General features: G+C 43.4%; 1 protein-coding gene across 10 annotated transcripts in view; it reads right to left on the bottom strand.

The window, feature by feature from the left end:
* LOC105010317 (protein tyrosine phosphatase receptor type M) overlaps positions 1–16,361 on the bottom strand; it is a 254,489-nt gene that overhangs the window by 82,965 nt on the left and 155,163 nt on the right. For 7 of the 10 annotated variants that reach the window (XM_029119022.2, XM_029119023.2, XM_029119024.2 and 4 more), the window contains exons 14-17: positions 12,959–12,995; positions 11,314–11,388; positions 7,260–7,395; positions 1,618–1,647 (exon numbers count right to left, since the gene is read on the bottom strand). In XM_029119022.2, coding sequence (XP_028974855.2) covers positions 1,618–1,647; positions 7,260–7,395; positions 11,314–11,388; positions 12,959–12,995 — 278 coding nt within the window. The remainder of the gene's footprint in view (positions 1–1,617; positions 1,648–7,259; positions 7,396–11,313; positions 11,389–12,958; positions 12,996–16,361) is intronic. The other 3 variants (XM_029119029.2, XM_029119031.2, XM_029119030.2) reach the window with 1 other exon arrangement.

Raw genomic sequence — 16,361 nt, 5'->3', positions numbered from 1 at the left:
GTTCATTCTGAACATCCATCTCAATAGGGTACACTGTTGGAAGATAGTAGACACAACTGCACCAGCCCCATTAGATGGATCGGGGGGGGGGGGGGGTTCACAATAATGAAGAGGAATGATGTGTAAGGTAAGAAGGAACTCAAAGAATGAAAGCTAAGGAAGAATGAGGAGGAGACACAGAGGTGTAGGAGGAGGAAGAACAGACAGGAGAATGAGAAGGAGACAGGGAAGTGTATGAGGAGGAAGAACAGACAGAAGAATGAGGAGGAGACAGGGAGGTATATGAGAAGGAAGAACCGACAGAAGAATGAGGAGGAGACTGTGGAGGAGGAGGTGGGACAGAGAAGAGGTCAGGACTAGGCAACAGGGGACAACATGAGATCCCCAGCCATGTTTGGTCCCAGACATGCAGATTAAATCAGATTATTCCGACATGCAAAGAACATAACTGTAGCTTATCGGTCAGCCAACATAGAAAATACTAAATCATATACAGAAATAATAAATCACAGGACAGCATTGTTGGTTATGCTTTAGCTAATTAAAGCAAGAAACATACCACACAAATATGATGTATGAATGACTATTACCAGATTATCAAGGTCCCCATATAAACCACAACACCATTGATTGTGTCAAAGATAGGCATTTCAAAACCTCACATTGACAAACCGACTGAAAGATAATCGTTGGACGAAATATGGAAATTCACGACCATATTGATTTCTTGTCTCTGCAAAAACCAAGCCAAGTTATCATCAAACCAGTTTAGCTTCATCATTTGATCAACAACTAAGCACTTGGAGTTCAAATGCTAATTACTCTATTGACGTTCAGTTTAAATAATTTATAACCGTGATCACACAGAGTACAATACTGATGAGTGTATATCAGCTATACCAGACACCTGGCAGAATAGAGTCATTTGTGACTGTAATGTCAGCCTGCATTGGTTAGAAACATGACATCCTGATGAGTCTAGAACATAGGGATAGCTAGCGCTGGCCAGACATGCTAGTAGACCACCATTTCTACTAGGCCAGTTTAAACCAAGTGCCATGTTATATTTCAAAAAGGCAAATGCATACCCCACACTGAAAAGTGCTAGCCTCAAGCAAGCAGGCCAACTCCATTTCCATCTGGTTGGAGGTGTGTCTGAGAGGAATCCTCCAGCTCTGTTTTAGAGACTGCAGGCTGTTATGAAAGCTCCATGGTAGACACTTTATAATGCTTACATAGATGCTTCATAAATAATTCATGAGCAAATGTGATAGTGTGACATGACTCAGATCATCAAGTGGAAAATAAATGAGTCCCCTGGTTCTCTGCCAGAGAATAGAGGCTTCTAGAACAGCAGGGCTCTTCTCATGTAAATACTGAGGTGATTTTGGGACAACTGAAACGGCTCTTTGTACAGGGCACACCACATCAAGTGTAGCAGGAATATTTGAAAAGTATTTGACGTGTGTTTGCCCCGAGTCTGTGGAAGAGATGACAGTGACATGTTCTCTCTCCTCGTGCGCGGTCCCAGTCAATGAAACGTGGCAGTTTGGATGTGACAGAAAAAAAGAAAAAGGCATGACACTAACAATGTTGTGCTACGAAGTGTTTACTTACAGGTAATAAGTGTAGGACTGATAGGTTCTTCTGCCGAGTGGTACGTGGTAGGTAGGTGGGAGGGGGGGAGGGGGGAGGGGGAGGGGAGAAGCAGCGGTGGATAGGGGTGGGGACAGGGGAATATGGAATGGAAGGAAAGAAAAGTAAAAATATATTAATGTTTGAAAAAATAGATAAAATGAACAAAAAACAGATATGGTGGCAGGCTGGCACACGAAGCCACGAGGAGCAAGGTGATCATCTGGGATGTATGCAGCTCCTACTCATAGATGCACACACGTTCACACGTTTTAACACACCCCTAGTTGACATACAATGAATATTGAAAAAACATTTGGGTTAATTTTGTAACCTAGTTGATAGAGATACAGGGAATACTGTAACCTACTTGATCGAGGTACAGTGACTTTTGTAACCTAGTTGATGGAGATACAGTATCTCACAAAAGTGAGTACACCCCTCACATGTTTGATAATATTTGATTATATCTTTTCATGTGACAACACTGAAGAAATGACACTTTGCTACGATGTAAAGTAGTCAGTGTCCAGCTTGTAAAACAGTGTACATTTGCTGTCCCCTCAAAATAACACAACACACAGCCATTAATGTCTAAACTGCTGGCAACAAAAGTGAGTACACCCCTAAGTGAAAATTTCCAAATTGGGCCAAATTAGCCATTTTCCCTCCCTGGTGTCATGTGACTCGTTAGAGTTACAAGGTCTCAGGTGTGAATGAGGAGCAGGTGTGTTAAATTTGATGTCATTGCTCTCACACTCCCTGATACTGGTCACTGGAAGTTCAACATGGCACTTCATGGCAAAGAATACTCTGAGGATCTGAAAAAAAAATGTGTTGCTCTACATAAAGATGGTCTAGGCTATAAGAAGATTGCCAAAACCCTGGAACTGAGCTGCAGCATGGTGGCCAAGACCATACAGTGGTTATACAGGACAGGTTCCACTCAGAACTGGCCTAGCCATGGTCGGCCAAAGAAGTTGAGTGCACATGCTCATTGTCATATCCAGAGGTTGTCTTTGGGAAATAGACGTATCAGTGCTGCCAACATTGCTGCAGAGGTTGAAGAGGTGGGGAGTCAGCCTGTCAGTCCTCAGACCATATGCCACACACTGCATCAAATTGGCCCAGAAAGAAGCCCCTTCTAAAGATGATGCACAAGAAAGTCTGCAAACGATTTGCTGAAGACAAGCAGACTAAGGACATGGATTACTGGAACCATGTCCTGTGGTCTGATGAGACCAAGAACTTATTTGGTTCAGATGGTGTCAAGCGTGTGTGGCGGCAACCAGATGAGGAGTCCAAAGACAAGTATGTCTTGCCTACAGTCAAGCATGGTGGTGGGAGTGTCATGGTGTGGGGCTGCTTGAGTGCTGCCGGCACTGAGGAGCTACAGTTCATTGAGGGAACCATGAATGCCAACATGTACTGTGACATACTGAAGCAGAGCATGATCCCCTCCCTTTGGAGACTGGGCCGCAGGGCAGTATTCCAACATGATAACGACCCCAAACACACTTTCAAGACGACCACTGCCTTGCTAAAGAAGCTGAGGGTAAAGGTGATGGACTGGCCAAGCATGTTTCCAGACCTAAACCCTATTGAGCATCTGTGGGACATCCTCAAACGGAAGGTGAAGGACCTCAAGGTCTCTAACATCCACCAACTCTGTGATGTCGTCATGGAGGAATGGAAGAAGACAATAGTGGCAACCTGTGAAGCTCTGAGGAACTCCATGCCCAAGAGGGTTAAGGCAGTGCTGGAAAATGATGGTGGCCACACAAAATATTGACATTTTGGGCCCAATTTGGATATTTTCACTTAGGGGTGTACTCACTTTTGTTGCCAGCGGTTTAGACATTAATGGCTGTGTGTTGTGTTATTTGGAGGGGACACTGTTTTACAAGCTGTACACTGACTACTTTACATTGTAGCAAAGTGTCATTTCTTCAGTGTTGTCATATGAACAGATGTAATCAAAGATTTAAAAAAATGTGAGGGGTGTACCCACTTTTGTGAGATACTGTACTTTTGAATGTTATAACCTAGTTAATAGAGGTAATGTTGGTAATGCAGGTAATGTTGGAACCTAGTTGACAGAAATAAAGTTAAAATTGTAATCTAGTTGACACTGACATACAGTTTAATTTTATAACTAAGTTGATATACAGAAACGAGGAATGTTGTATTCTACTGTAGGTGATATTGAAACAGTTAATTTATTTGACCTTGTTGATATTAAGACACAGTGAAAAGTTACAACCTACCTGATGTTAAGACACAGTGATATTTTATAACTTAATTGACAATGAGATGCAGGTACTGTTAAAAACTAGTTTTTACATTTTTATGATGTTTTTAACAATTACATTAATATATTTACTGCACATGATGTACGTTTTAGTGTATATATTGCATATCATGTTTTATTTATTGTTTGAGTTCTGCTTTAATTATTCCTATTTCTGCAGACAGAGACAGCAAGATTTGACAAAAACCATCCTATCATATTAGGCTAGTTTTCTAATTCCTAATTCTATGGATTTAACCTTCAAGTTTCTAAAACAAAACTTAGAATTTCTTAACACGGCTCTTATTCTAACACAATTACTGCAAACGAGACAAAATTGACCCAATGAATTCATCTCCCTGACTCTCATTCATTTCATTAGGGCAAATAAGAAAAATTCTATTAAATATCATGACTGTTTGCATACTGAATCTCTCTCTGTAGAAAACTCATATGGCTCTAGCAGGAAATGTCATGTGGTAAATTAGCGTAGATAGTAAACACAGGCACTGTACATGTCAGTTTCAGCAGTGACTCCATTACCAAGAAGCTGGCACCTCAGCCCTCCCGCTCCCACCCCTATGCCCTTAACAAACGTTTCAATCAAAAAGTTACCAAACAGACACTGAGAGTTGGATTGAAAAGAGGCCCGTATTCTCCCTTCCTGTGGTTGTCAAGGCATGTTCTCCTGGCAGTCCCTCCTATCCCGATGTCGAATGCAGTAACGTGGACAACCTCCCAAACGGTACCCTATTCACTTCGCAGTGCACTACTATGGACCAAAAACAGACTGCACGGTATGTGGAATAGGTTACCATTTGGGAATCAATCCCAGAGCACACAGAACTTATCTAAAGCAAACGTAAAGGAACCGATACTGTTATTTCAGGCCTGGGTGTGTACAAAAGAGGTGTGATATTTGCAGAGCTTGAGCTCCCCAGATTGCATTGATGACATGGAGGAAGAAGACGTAGCCTAACTATGGGTATAAGAAGACTGCCTCCTTTACAGGGTCTGGGTCTAATGTAGACATAGCCTAACTATGGGTATAAGAAGACTGCCTCCTTTACAGGGTCTAATGTAGATGTAGCCTAACTATGGGTATAAGAAGACTACCTCCTTTACAGGGTCTGGGTCTAATGTAGATGTAGCCTAACTATGGGTATAAGGAGACTGCCTCCTTTACAGGGTCTGGGTCTAATGTAGACGTAGCGTAACTATGGGTATAGGAAAGACTGCCTCCTTTACAGGGTCTGGGTCTAATGTAGACGTAGCCTAACTATGGGTATAAGAAGACTGCCTCCTTTACAGGGTCTGGGTCTAATGTAGATGTAGCCTAACTATGGGTATAAGAAGACTGCCTCCTTTACAGGGTCTAGGTCTAATGTAGATGTAGCCTAACTATGGGTATAAGAAGACTGCCTCCTTTACAGGGTCTGGGTCCAATCTAGATATAGCCTAACTATGGGTATAAGAAGACTGCCTCCTTTACAGGGTCTGGGTCTAATGTAGACGTAGCCTAACTATGGGTATAAGAAGACTGCCTCCTTTACAGGGTCTAGGTCTAATGTAGACGTAGCCTAACTATGGGTATAAGAAGACTGCCTCCTTTACAGGGTCTGGGTCTAATGTAGACGTAGCCTAACTATGGGTATAAGAAGACTGCCTCCTTTACAGGGTCTAGGTCTAATGTAGATGTAGCCTAACTATGGGTATACGAAGACTGCCTCCTTTACAGGGTCTGGGTCTAATGTAGACGTAGCCTAACTATGGGTATAAGAAGACTGCCTCCTTTACAGGGTCTAGGTCTAATGTAGATGTAGCCTAACTATGGGTATAAGAAGACTGCCTCCTTTACAGGGTCTGGGTCTAATGTAGACGTAGCCTAACTATGGGTATAAGAAGACTGCCTCCTTTACAGGGTCTGGGTCTAATCTAGATGTAGCCTAACTATGGGTATAAGAAGACTGCCTCCTTTACAGGGTCTGGGTCTAATGTAGACATAGCCTAACTATGGGTATAAGAAGACTGCCTCCTTTACAGGGTCTGGGTCTAATGTAGACGTAGCTTAACTATGGGTATAGGAAAGACTGCCTCCTTTACAGGGTCTGGGTCTAATGTAGACATAGCCTAACTATGGGTATAAGAAGACTGCCTCCTTTACAGGGTCTGGGTCTAATGTAGACGTAGCGTAACTATGGGTATAGGAAAGACTGCCTCCTTTACAGGGTCTGGGTCTAATGTAGACGTAGCCTAACTATGGGTATAAGAAGACTGCCTCCTTTACAGGGTCTGGGTCTAATGTAGACGTAGCCTAACTATGGGTATAAGAAGACTGCCTCCTTTACAGGGTCTGGGTCTAATGTAGACGTAGCCTAACTATGGGTATAAGAAGACTGCCTCCTTTACAGGGTCTGGGTCTAATGTAGACGTAGCCTAACCATGGGTATAAGAAGACTGCCTCCTTTACAGGGTGGGGTCTAATGTAGACGTAGCCTAACTATGGGTATAAGGAGACTGCCTCCTTTACAGGGTCTGGGTCTAATGTAGACGTAGCCTAACTATGGGTATAAGAAGACTGCCTCCTTTACAGGGTCTAGGTCTAATGTAGATGTAGCCTAACTATGGGTATAAGGAGACTGCCTCCTTTACAGGGTCTGGGTCTAATGTAGATGTAGCCTAACTATGGGTATAAGAAGACTGCCTCCTTTACAGGGTCTGGGTCTAATGTAGACATAGCCTAACCATGGGTATAAGAAGACTGCCTCCTTTCTACATGAACCTTTATTATAAATGTATTTCCTCCCTGTATATTCCATTGTACAGGCCTCCCCTCTCCTCCTTCCCCTCTCCTCCTTCCCCTCTCCTCCCGATCCACTCCCCATGTCATTGAAAGGAACTGAGTCTGTGTGTGTGGCTGGGGCCTGTTGTTCGGGGGAACCATTGAGACATATTAATCTTTCATAGCGAACCGTTTCTCATAGCTGTAAACAGCCTTAATGTAGCGTATCAACATAATCAAATTAATTATTTACATCGGCGCTGACAATGCTGCTGCCACTGCGCTTTTGAGGGAGAAAAATAATCTAAGAGTCGGGAGTAACAACAAAATAGAACCTTGTATACTTTGACACTAGAATTGTAAACAAGCAGCTAGTTGTCCAAATTTGCCCCATGTTGAAATCTGGCAAACATTTTAAACTAAACGTCTGTCCTCTTCTGTGTGTCACTGTACAACAGTGACAGGGTCAAACACATAAAAACAGTGACAGCAGGAACAGCTAGCTAGGAATATAACTTCAACAAAATGTCTGACTAACACAAAATGGCTGACCTTTTCTTCATGAGGAGGACAACTCCGAGGAAGATGATGACGAAGAGGAGGATTCCAGCGATGACTCCTGCTATCTTCACGGTGTGATCTGTCTGTTTCTCCGGCTCCACCGCGTCTGGCCGGTGGGTGGCCGCTCCTACACCAACAACAACATAAACAACAACATCAACATAAACAACTACAAACAGAAATACAGAGGAAATACATACAGAGACATCTCCCAGTCACACAAATGACTGTCACGCCTAGGTATCTCACTGAACATGACGTGGAATCTCAAGTGGTCTCAAATGGTCATTGTGTCACTTAATGGAAGATGGATCTACACTGATCTGCCCTAACAGGTTCTGTTTGACTGGTCGTATTGAGTTTTTAGAGGACAGATATTCAATAACTTGTGAATATTGACATAGTCAGCTAGAGAATCCTTATTGACTAATGGTCACTGCTAAAGCAGTAGCAGTAATGGGCCGACTTCAAAATGAAGTAAACAAAATAAACTTGCTTTGCTGCTGGTTCTGAAACTGAATCCCAACGTGACTAATTACTGCTCAGTTTCACATAAAAGTATGAACTAAGAAGTTTTCAAAGAATCATATGAATATGGACCAAGGAACAGGTCAGACCTGTAGTTCATCATGACACAGAACAAGTCAGACCTGTAGTTCATCATGACACAGAACAGGTCAGACCTGTAGTTCATCATGACACAGAACAGGTCAGACCTGTAGTTCATCATGACACAGAACAGGTCAGACCTGTAGTTCATCATGACACAGAACAGATCAGATCTGTAGTTCATCATGACACAGAACAGGTCAGACCAGAACAGGTTCATCATGACACAGAAAAGCTCCAAACCATGCGAAACTAAATGAAAACAAAATGTAATTTAAGGTAATTGGGGAACCATCAGGCTAGTAAACAAAATGTTTCTGTTTCTAATCCCCAGGACAACAAGGTGATGAATCCTGTTGTTCTCTCCCCAAGAGAGACAAGATTGGGGTCAGCTGAACAATCAGGATTTTAAAATAATATGAGAGTAACATTCAGTTGAAGTCCTGAATGCAGATTTCTGCTAAATCATTCTGTAAAATAAATAAAACCCAGCCTAATGCATTCTGTGGAGAATTAGGCTACTATCCATGACTAATTAATATCCAAAAACAAGTAATTACATTTTATAAAACAAGCAACCCCCAGTCCTATCAATACACACTGAAATAAGAAGATATAAAGACTGAGAAAAATCCCCTCATCCAGATAATCATCTCATCTCAAACCACTACCAACCCATCTCAGACAATACTCCCAACCAAATTATAACCAGACAAACCACCACCAACCCATCTCAGACAATACTCCCAACCAAATTATAACCAGACAAACCACTACCAACCTGTCTCAGACAATACTCCCAACCAAATTATAACCAGACAAACCACCACCAACCCATCTCAGATAATACTCCCAACCAAATTATAACCAGACAAACCACCACCAACCCATCTCAGATAATACTCCCAACCAAAATATAACCAGACAAACCACCACCAACCCATCTCAAACAACACTCCCAACCAAATTATAACCAGACAAACCACCACCAACCCATCTCAGACATCCTGGTTTACCTAATTATACCCAGACAAACCACTACCAACCCATTTCAAACAATACTCCCAACCAAATTATAACCAGACAAACCACTACCAACCTGTCTCAGACAATACTCCCAACCAAATTATAACCAGATACACCACCACCAACCCATCTCAGACAACCTGGTCAACCAAATTATAACCAGACAAACCACCACCAACCCATCTCAGACATCCTGGTTTACCAAATTATAACCAGACAAACCACCACCAACCCATCTCAGACATCCTGGTTAACCAAATTATAACCAGACAAACCACCACCAACCTGTCTTAGACAACCTAGTTAACCAAATTATAACCAGACAAACCACTACCAACCCATCTAAGACATCCTGGACCAACAAACCACTGATCGCAACATGGAAAAGTGAAAAATTAACTGAACTTCATCACATTTTAAAGTAGTAAATGAAAGCTCCCAGCAGTGTTTCTGTGTTTCAGCAGTGTACCCACCGTGCTTCAGTCAAGGCAAATCAGATATTTCCCTATAATTACATCCTCGGCCCACAATCCAAAACATAATAAGATAAACAATGAAACAACTCAATAGGTTTTTGGTTTATTTTTCCGAAAGTTGAATGATATTACGTGCTTTAAAATGCAACGGCTCAGGAATGGTTGGTCTGATCCCCTTAAAACGTATTATTTGGCATCCATTCGCCCACCTATGTAGACACCAAATTCTTTCACCTGATTACTAAAACAACACTGCCTGCTGAGTGCCAATGAGCTTGCACCAAACATTTGTCCATAAGCAACTGAGACCCAGAGTATTATCTGTGTATGCTGTTGTAACAATATGCTAACAGACATGAGTTTGTTGAGTTGTGAAATTCCCCAACGTCCTGTAGAAGCCAAACAACTCGGTTGACATTTGTCATCTTATCAACGGTGAATTCAGAGACCACAGATGACTAGACGGAGGGGTTGTCAGAGATATCGGTGGAACATGTCAGGGCTGATTCGTGTAGAAGTCTCCAGTAAATCACCATGAACACTTCAGACATTTTATTTAATATGCTTAGTACTGTCATAGCTATAGGACCGGACAATAAATCTTGAGGAAGTATAATGGGAAATATTCATGAAAGGGATTAACTTGTGTCGTAAATCTCCAACTTCAACACATTAACATTCACATAAATCAAGTATTTTATTTAATGTGCTCTAAATCTGGAACAAACTTGGGCAAAAGATAGCAAAGTGGCTGGAGCTTTTGGCCGGCAAAGTGAAGAGCTGCCATTCTGCCCTTGAGCAAGGCACAAAACCCTAACTGCTCATTTAAGTAGCTCTGTATAAACATGTCTGCTAAATGACTGAAATGCAATTCACAACACAGTAACAACTTCAAATAAATACACACACAGATTTGCTATATATCATTGTAGCCCAGCAGTGCCACACACCTAAAAAGCAATCAAAGACTTGGCGATTAGTTGAATCAGGCATGTTATTTAGTGCTAGGCTAGAACAAGAACATGCATGGGCAGGATGTCGTTGGCGCTACAACAAGTGACGCCGAGTTAGACCAGCCTATCCTGGCCATGCCAGACAGTCTTCCAGACAGTCATCTGGACAGTCATTCAGACGGTCATCTGGACAGTCATTCAGACGGTCATCTGGACAGTCATCCAGACAGTCATCTGGACAGTCATCCAGACAGTCATCTGGACAGTCATCCAGACAGTCATCTGGACAGTCATCCAGACAGTCATTTGGACAGTCATTCAGACAGTCATCTGGACAGTCATCCAGACAGTCATCTGGACAGTCATTCAGACAGTCATCTGGACAGTCATCCAGACAGTCATCTGGACAGTCATCCAGACAGTCATCTGGACAGTCATCCAGACAGTCATCTGGACAGTCATCCAGACAGTCATCTGGACAGTCATCCAGACAGTCATCTGGACAGTCATCCAGACAGTCATTTGGACAGTCATTCAGACGGTCATCTGGGCAGTCATCCAGACAGTCGTCCAGACAGTCATTTGGACAGTCATTCAGACAGTCATTTGGACAGTCGTCCAGACAGTCATTTGGACAGTCATTTGGACATTCATCCAGACAGTCATTTGGACAGTCATCCAGACAGTCGTCCAGACAGTCATTCAGACAGTCATTTGGACAGTCATTCAGACAGTCATTTGGACAGTCATTTGGACAGTCATTCAGACAGTCATTTGGACAGTCATTCAGACAGTCATTTGGACAGTCGTCCAGACAGTCATCCAGACAGTCATTTGGACAGTCATCTAGACAGTCATCCGGACAGTCATTCAGATAGTCATTCAGACAGTCATCCGGACAGTCATCCGGACAGTCATCCAAACAAAACAATGTCAACCAGCACATCCCCATGCTGGCTCAGTGAAATAACCCCAGCTGACCTGTTAGTTGGTTGTCACCAGCCGCCGGTGCCATGCGGACGTAAGGAGTGGTGAGCTGACTGACCAGGATGGCAGCTGAGGAGAACATAGCGCATGCAGACAAAGAGGGAGGAGCAAGGGGGTGGGTCAGGTAGATGGAGAGAGAGGTAGATAAGGGTGGATGAGGGGAAATAGAAAGGCAGGGGGAGGAAGAGAGAGAGACCACATTGAAGCATCTTAGTCACCAGGCAGAAATGCAGAATTAAACTCACTTGTTGTTAGAAAACATTACTATGTCATTATTATGTCATCTTAGTCACCAGGCAGAAAGGCAGAAGTAAACTCACTCGTTGTTAGAAAACATTATTATGTCATATTTGTCACCAGGCAGAAAGGCAGAAGTAAACTCACTCGTTGTTAGAAAACATTATCATGTCATTATTATGTCATCTTAGTCACCAGGCAGAAAGGCAGAAGTAAACTCACTCGTTGTTAGAAAACATTATTATGTCATTATTATGTCATCTTAGTCACCAGGCAGAAAGGCAGAAGTAAACTCACTCGTTGTTAGAAAACATTATTATGTCATTATTATGTCATCTTAGTCACCAGGCAAAAAAGCAGAAGTAAACTCACTCATTGTTATAATTATGTTATCTTATTATTATATAATCTCATTGTCATGTTGTTCATCAGAAGAGCTTTGTTGTGCCTTCAGCTCTGTGCTAAAATGTAACATGCAACTTGTGTAACTGTTGTAAAAATATTATCTTTTCAGTCAATCTCGCTTTGTATTCTTTCATGTCTTATAGATGAAGTGCTACTGACTATGAGTCTGCAGATTCATTCTCTATCATGTTTTCTAACTGGGCTGTTGGCTAAACTGCTAATATAGTGAGTGGCTCTTTTACCTAATAACCACTCTATTAGAAATGTTTTGTGAAGCTGTGTAAGTGTGAGTTATGCGTGTGTGTGAGTGTGTGTGTGTATGAGTGTGTGTGTTTGTGAGTGTGTGTGTGTGTTTGTGAGTGTGTCTATCAGAGTAGAGCATAGCTATTGACTCCTCAGCATTAACACTTGTGATCAATGTGATCAATTGTTTTAAATCTGCTTCACCTTAAAGTGGAACGAAAGACACGATGAATAACAATCTGTGTGTGTGTGTTTGTGTGATTGTGCCTGTATGTTTGCGAGTGTGTGTGTGTGCTGGTGCTGTGTTTTTGTGAGTGAGAGACAATCAAATAACAAAGTGTTTCAAACCAAAACACATGGGATCTATCACACCACAGACGAGCACCCAGCTGACATCGCCATAAAAGATGTATACCAGATCATTTACCTGAACAGCAATGGCTGTGGGATGGTGTGGCCTGAGTGGGTGTGGCCTGAGTGGGTGTGGCCTGAGTGGGTGTGGCCAGTGAAAGGGTGTGACTTGCCCAAGGACAACCCTGTGTGTGTGTGGGGGGGGGGGGGGGGGGCAGGCCTGTGGCGAGGCTGTTACCTGATGTATGTCGTCTGGGTGTTCAGTCACATCACTAATATATTCATTTAGGTGGGTGTTGTAATGAAGGTGGGTATTGTGTGACATAGTGTGACATAGTTAAACACATACGGTGTATTGTGGGATTATTGGCCTGGTCCACATCCAGGCCTGATGGGGACTCACCTTTAGAGGCAACACGGACACAGTCAATCTTGGTCTCCTGTGTCAGAATAGAGAACACAAACCGGAGCTAGACATTAAAGTGGGTCAAACACACACACACACACACAGTCCCCTATGATATAGATTTTATTGGTTGTTGCCCGTGATTAAAAAGCTGAATTACAAATCCAACACAACAACAGATGATTCAGGCCATGAATAGAACACATTGACCCTGGTCGTGGATCAGCTAACACACAGCAGAGAACATGAGCACATAAAAACAACCAAAAGCAGTGTGTGCTGTCTGACTGTGTGTGTGCGTGTGTGTGTGTGTGTGTGCCATTTAAATGTGTATTGTACAAATATGTGTGTGTGTTGCATTTGGAACCTTCTGGCTTTTATACGCTGTACCAAAGGCTTTCTCTAATAGGCCCATTACATTGAAGTCACAGTGCCAATTAGACCATTCAATTAAACAATTATTTAAATAATTATATATTCAACCCCGAGCCCAGCAGTTCGGTTGGAGCCGGGTTCACTAAGTGCTACTTGCTTCTTGTCCTTTGAAATTGCCTACTAATAAACAAAAGGCTCCGTCATCAATTAGCCAGTCGGTAACATGGTGAGTGGGAACATGTACAGAATTAACAGATAGATGTTTGTGCCTAATGGTTGGAGTCTTGCAATGACCTTCAAACTAGTGGGACAAAGAGATGAGAAGTGAGGAAGCCCCTAATAGAACAGGTTTTAAACCAAGGGTACACATTTCAATCAAAAAGGTCCACAAACATTTCCTTAGTGACAAAGTTCCAAATGGATATTGTCATTATGAACAAACCCACCCTTCACAACCCATTTGACCTCAAACTGTCCTCCCCATTCGCCCGCAAAGAAATGTACCTTTTCAAAGGTATTTGTCTGGAAATCTATGCAATTTGCCAGTACTTCATATGAACACAAGATTGGAATGCTGACAGGTAAAAATATCTAAACATAAATACTATTATTATTGTTATTAAAATGTTATTATTATTTAGTCGGGGCCGTGGACCATATTGACCCTATTCTGGGTCCGGATCCGGCCCGCGTGCCACATAATGGCTACAGCTGGTTTACACAGTTTTTAGCTTGGTGCTTGGTTCTCCATGTAATACAGCTTGAGACTGTCAAACTTGAGTTGTGCAGAGCTGCTGGCAGTACTGGCCTTCTCTCCAGGCCAGCATTAACACCCTTCTTTTGACTTGTCCCAGACTGATGGAGGATTTAGATGTTGATAATGATCATTGATTACGGCACTCCAACTCACCCTGAAAACTTCTGGAAAAAGTAACTCCCTTTAGTCTCAGAGTAAACTCTTAATTATATTCCTCCAATAACTTGTTGTCTGTTCTCTCTTTCTTTTCTCCCTCTCTTCTCTTTCTCCCCCTCCTCCTCTTCACCACTATTCCCTCCTTCCAATCCTATTTCTCGCCCCCTCTTCTCTGTTCTCTTCCTCCCCCACCCTCCTCCTTTTCCTCCTCTCTCTAAGACGTGCCCTAACTCTTCAAGCACCCGATTTTTATTCTGAACCACAATCTGACATCTCCTCAAGTCACTACTGAACTGTCTGTCTGCCTTTCTGTGCAGAGACGTGGAGAGGAGAGGAGGAGCGAAGGAGAAGAGGAGAGGAGGAGAAGAGGAGAGGAGGAGAAGAGGAGAGGCAGTGTGAATGATCTATGATTGTGTTGTTGTTGGACCTGCCTTTGACCATTCCCTGGTACCAGAGGGGACCGAGTCGGGCTTCGCTCCTCAACAGTACTGATCACAGACTGTCTGGGGTGTCAGGGGACCCCGGTAGCTACTGATTAACTCCATCAGGGAAGGGTGACAGGGAGGAGAAAACAAATGAAAGCATGCAAGCCTGAATCTGGTTTCCTAGCTCCGCCCAGTTAGCCACTCCCTGATGATGAGAGTAAAGACATGGTCTGGACCACGATGCTCTGTGACCAAGCCAGTCAACCAGGACCTTTCGTTAAAACTCAGCTTGGTGTTTCTTCTTCCCTTTCGTGTGGACATTAAGGGAGCTCTGAATGCAGGTTGCAGCTTAACCTGGCCTAGGGAACGCCCAAAACAAGGAGACAAAGCCGAGGAGAGGCAGAAAGCCACCAGCCTAGCCGGCAGGCCAGATTTTCAATGGTTGAGGGCGTGAAGGCTGAGGTCGCAGGGCGTGTGTGTGTGTGTGTGTGTTTGTGTTTGTGTGTGTGTGTGTGTGTGTGTGTGTGTGTGTGTGTGTGTTTGTGTGTGTGTGTGTGTGTGTGTGTGTGTGTGTGTGTGTGTGTGTGTGTGTGTGTGTGTGTGTGTGTGTGTGTGTGTGTGTGTGTGTGTGTGTGTGTGTGTGTGTGTGTGTGTGTGTGTGTGTGTGTGTGTGTGTTGTGTGTGTGTGTGTGTGTGTGTGTGTGTGTGTGTTGTGTGTGTGTGTGTGCATGTATGTGTGTGTGTGTTTGAAACAACGTCCAAGCTAAACCCATAGTGTCCTCTTTGTTCAGGGTCCTGTCATGTCTCTGTGTGTGTGAGACAACGTCTAGCTAAACCCATAGTGTCCTCTTTGTTCAGGGTCCAGTCATGTCTGTGTGTGAACCAACGTCCAGCTAAACCCATAGTGTCCTCTTTGTTTAGGGTCCTGTCATGTATGTGTGTGTGTGTGTGTGTGTGTGTGAACCAACGTCCAGCTAAACCCATAGTGTCCTCTTTGTTCAGGGTCCTGTCGTGTGTGTGTGTGTGAACCAACGTCCCGCTAAACCCATAGTGTCCTCTTTGTTCAGGGTCCTGTAACGTCTGTCTGTGTGTGTGTGTGAACCAATGTCTAGCTAAACCCATAGTGTCCTCTTTGTTCAGGGTCCTGTCGTGTGTGTGTGTGTGTGAACCAACGTCCCGCTAAACCCATAGTGTCCTCTTTGTTCAGGGTCCTGTCACGTCTGTGTTTGTGTGAAACAACGTCCAGCTAAACCCATAGTGTCCTCTTTGTTCAGGGTCCTGTCGTGTGTGTGTGTGTGTGTGAACCAACGTCCCGCTAAACCCATAGTGTCCTCTTTGTTCAGGGTCCTGTCGTGTGTGTGTGTGTGTGAACCAACGTCCCGCTAAACCCATAGTGTCCTCTTTGTTCAGGGTCCTGTCACGTCTGTGTTTGTGTGAACCAACGTCCAGCTAAACCCATAGTGTCCTCTTTGTTCAGGGTCCTGTCACATCTGTGTTTGTGTGAACCAACGTCCACCTAAATCCATAGTGTCCTCTTTGTTCAGGGTCCTGTCACGTCTGTGTTTGTGTGAAACAACGTCCAGCTAAACCCATAGTGTCCTCTTTGTTCAGGGTCCTGTCACGTCTGTGTTTGTGTGAACCAACGTCCAGCTAAACCCATAGTGTCCTCTTTGTTCAGGGTCCTGTC

This window comes from Esox lucius, chromosome 3, assembly GCF_011004845.1.
Source record: "Esox lucius isolate fEsoLuc1 chromosome 3, fEsoLuc1.pri, whole genome shotgun sequence".
NCBI lineage: Eukaryota > Metazoa > Chordata > Actinopteri > Esociformes > Esocidae > Esox > Esox lucius.
The sequence above is the reverse complement of the archived record's forward strand: the minus strand, read 5'-3'. Positions and strand labels throughout refer to the sequence as shown.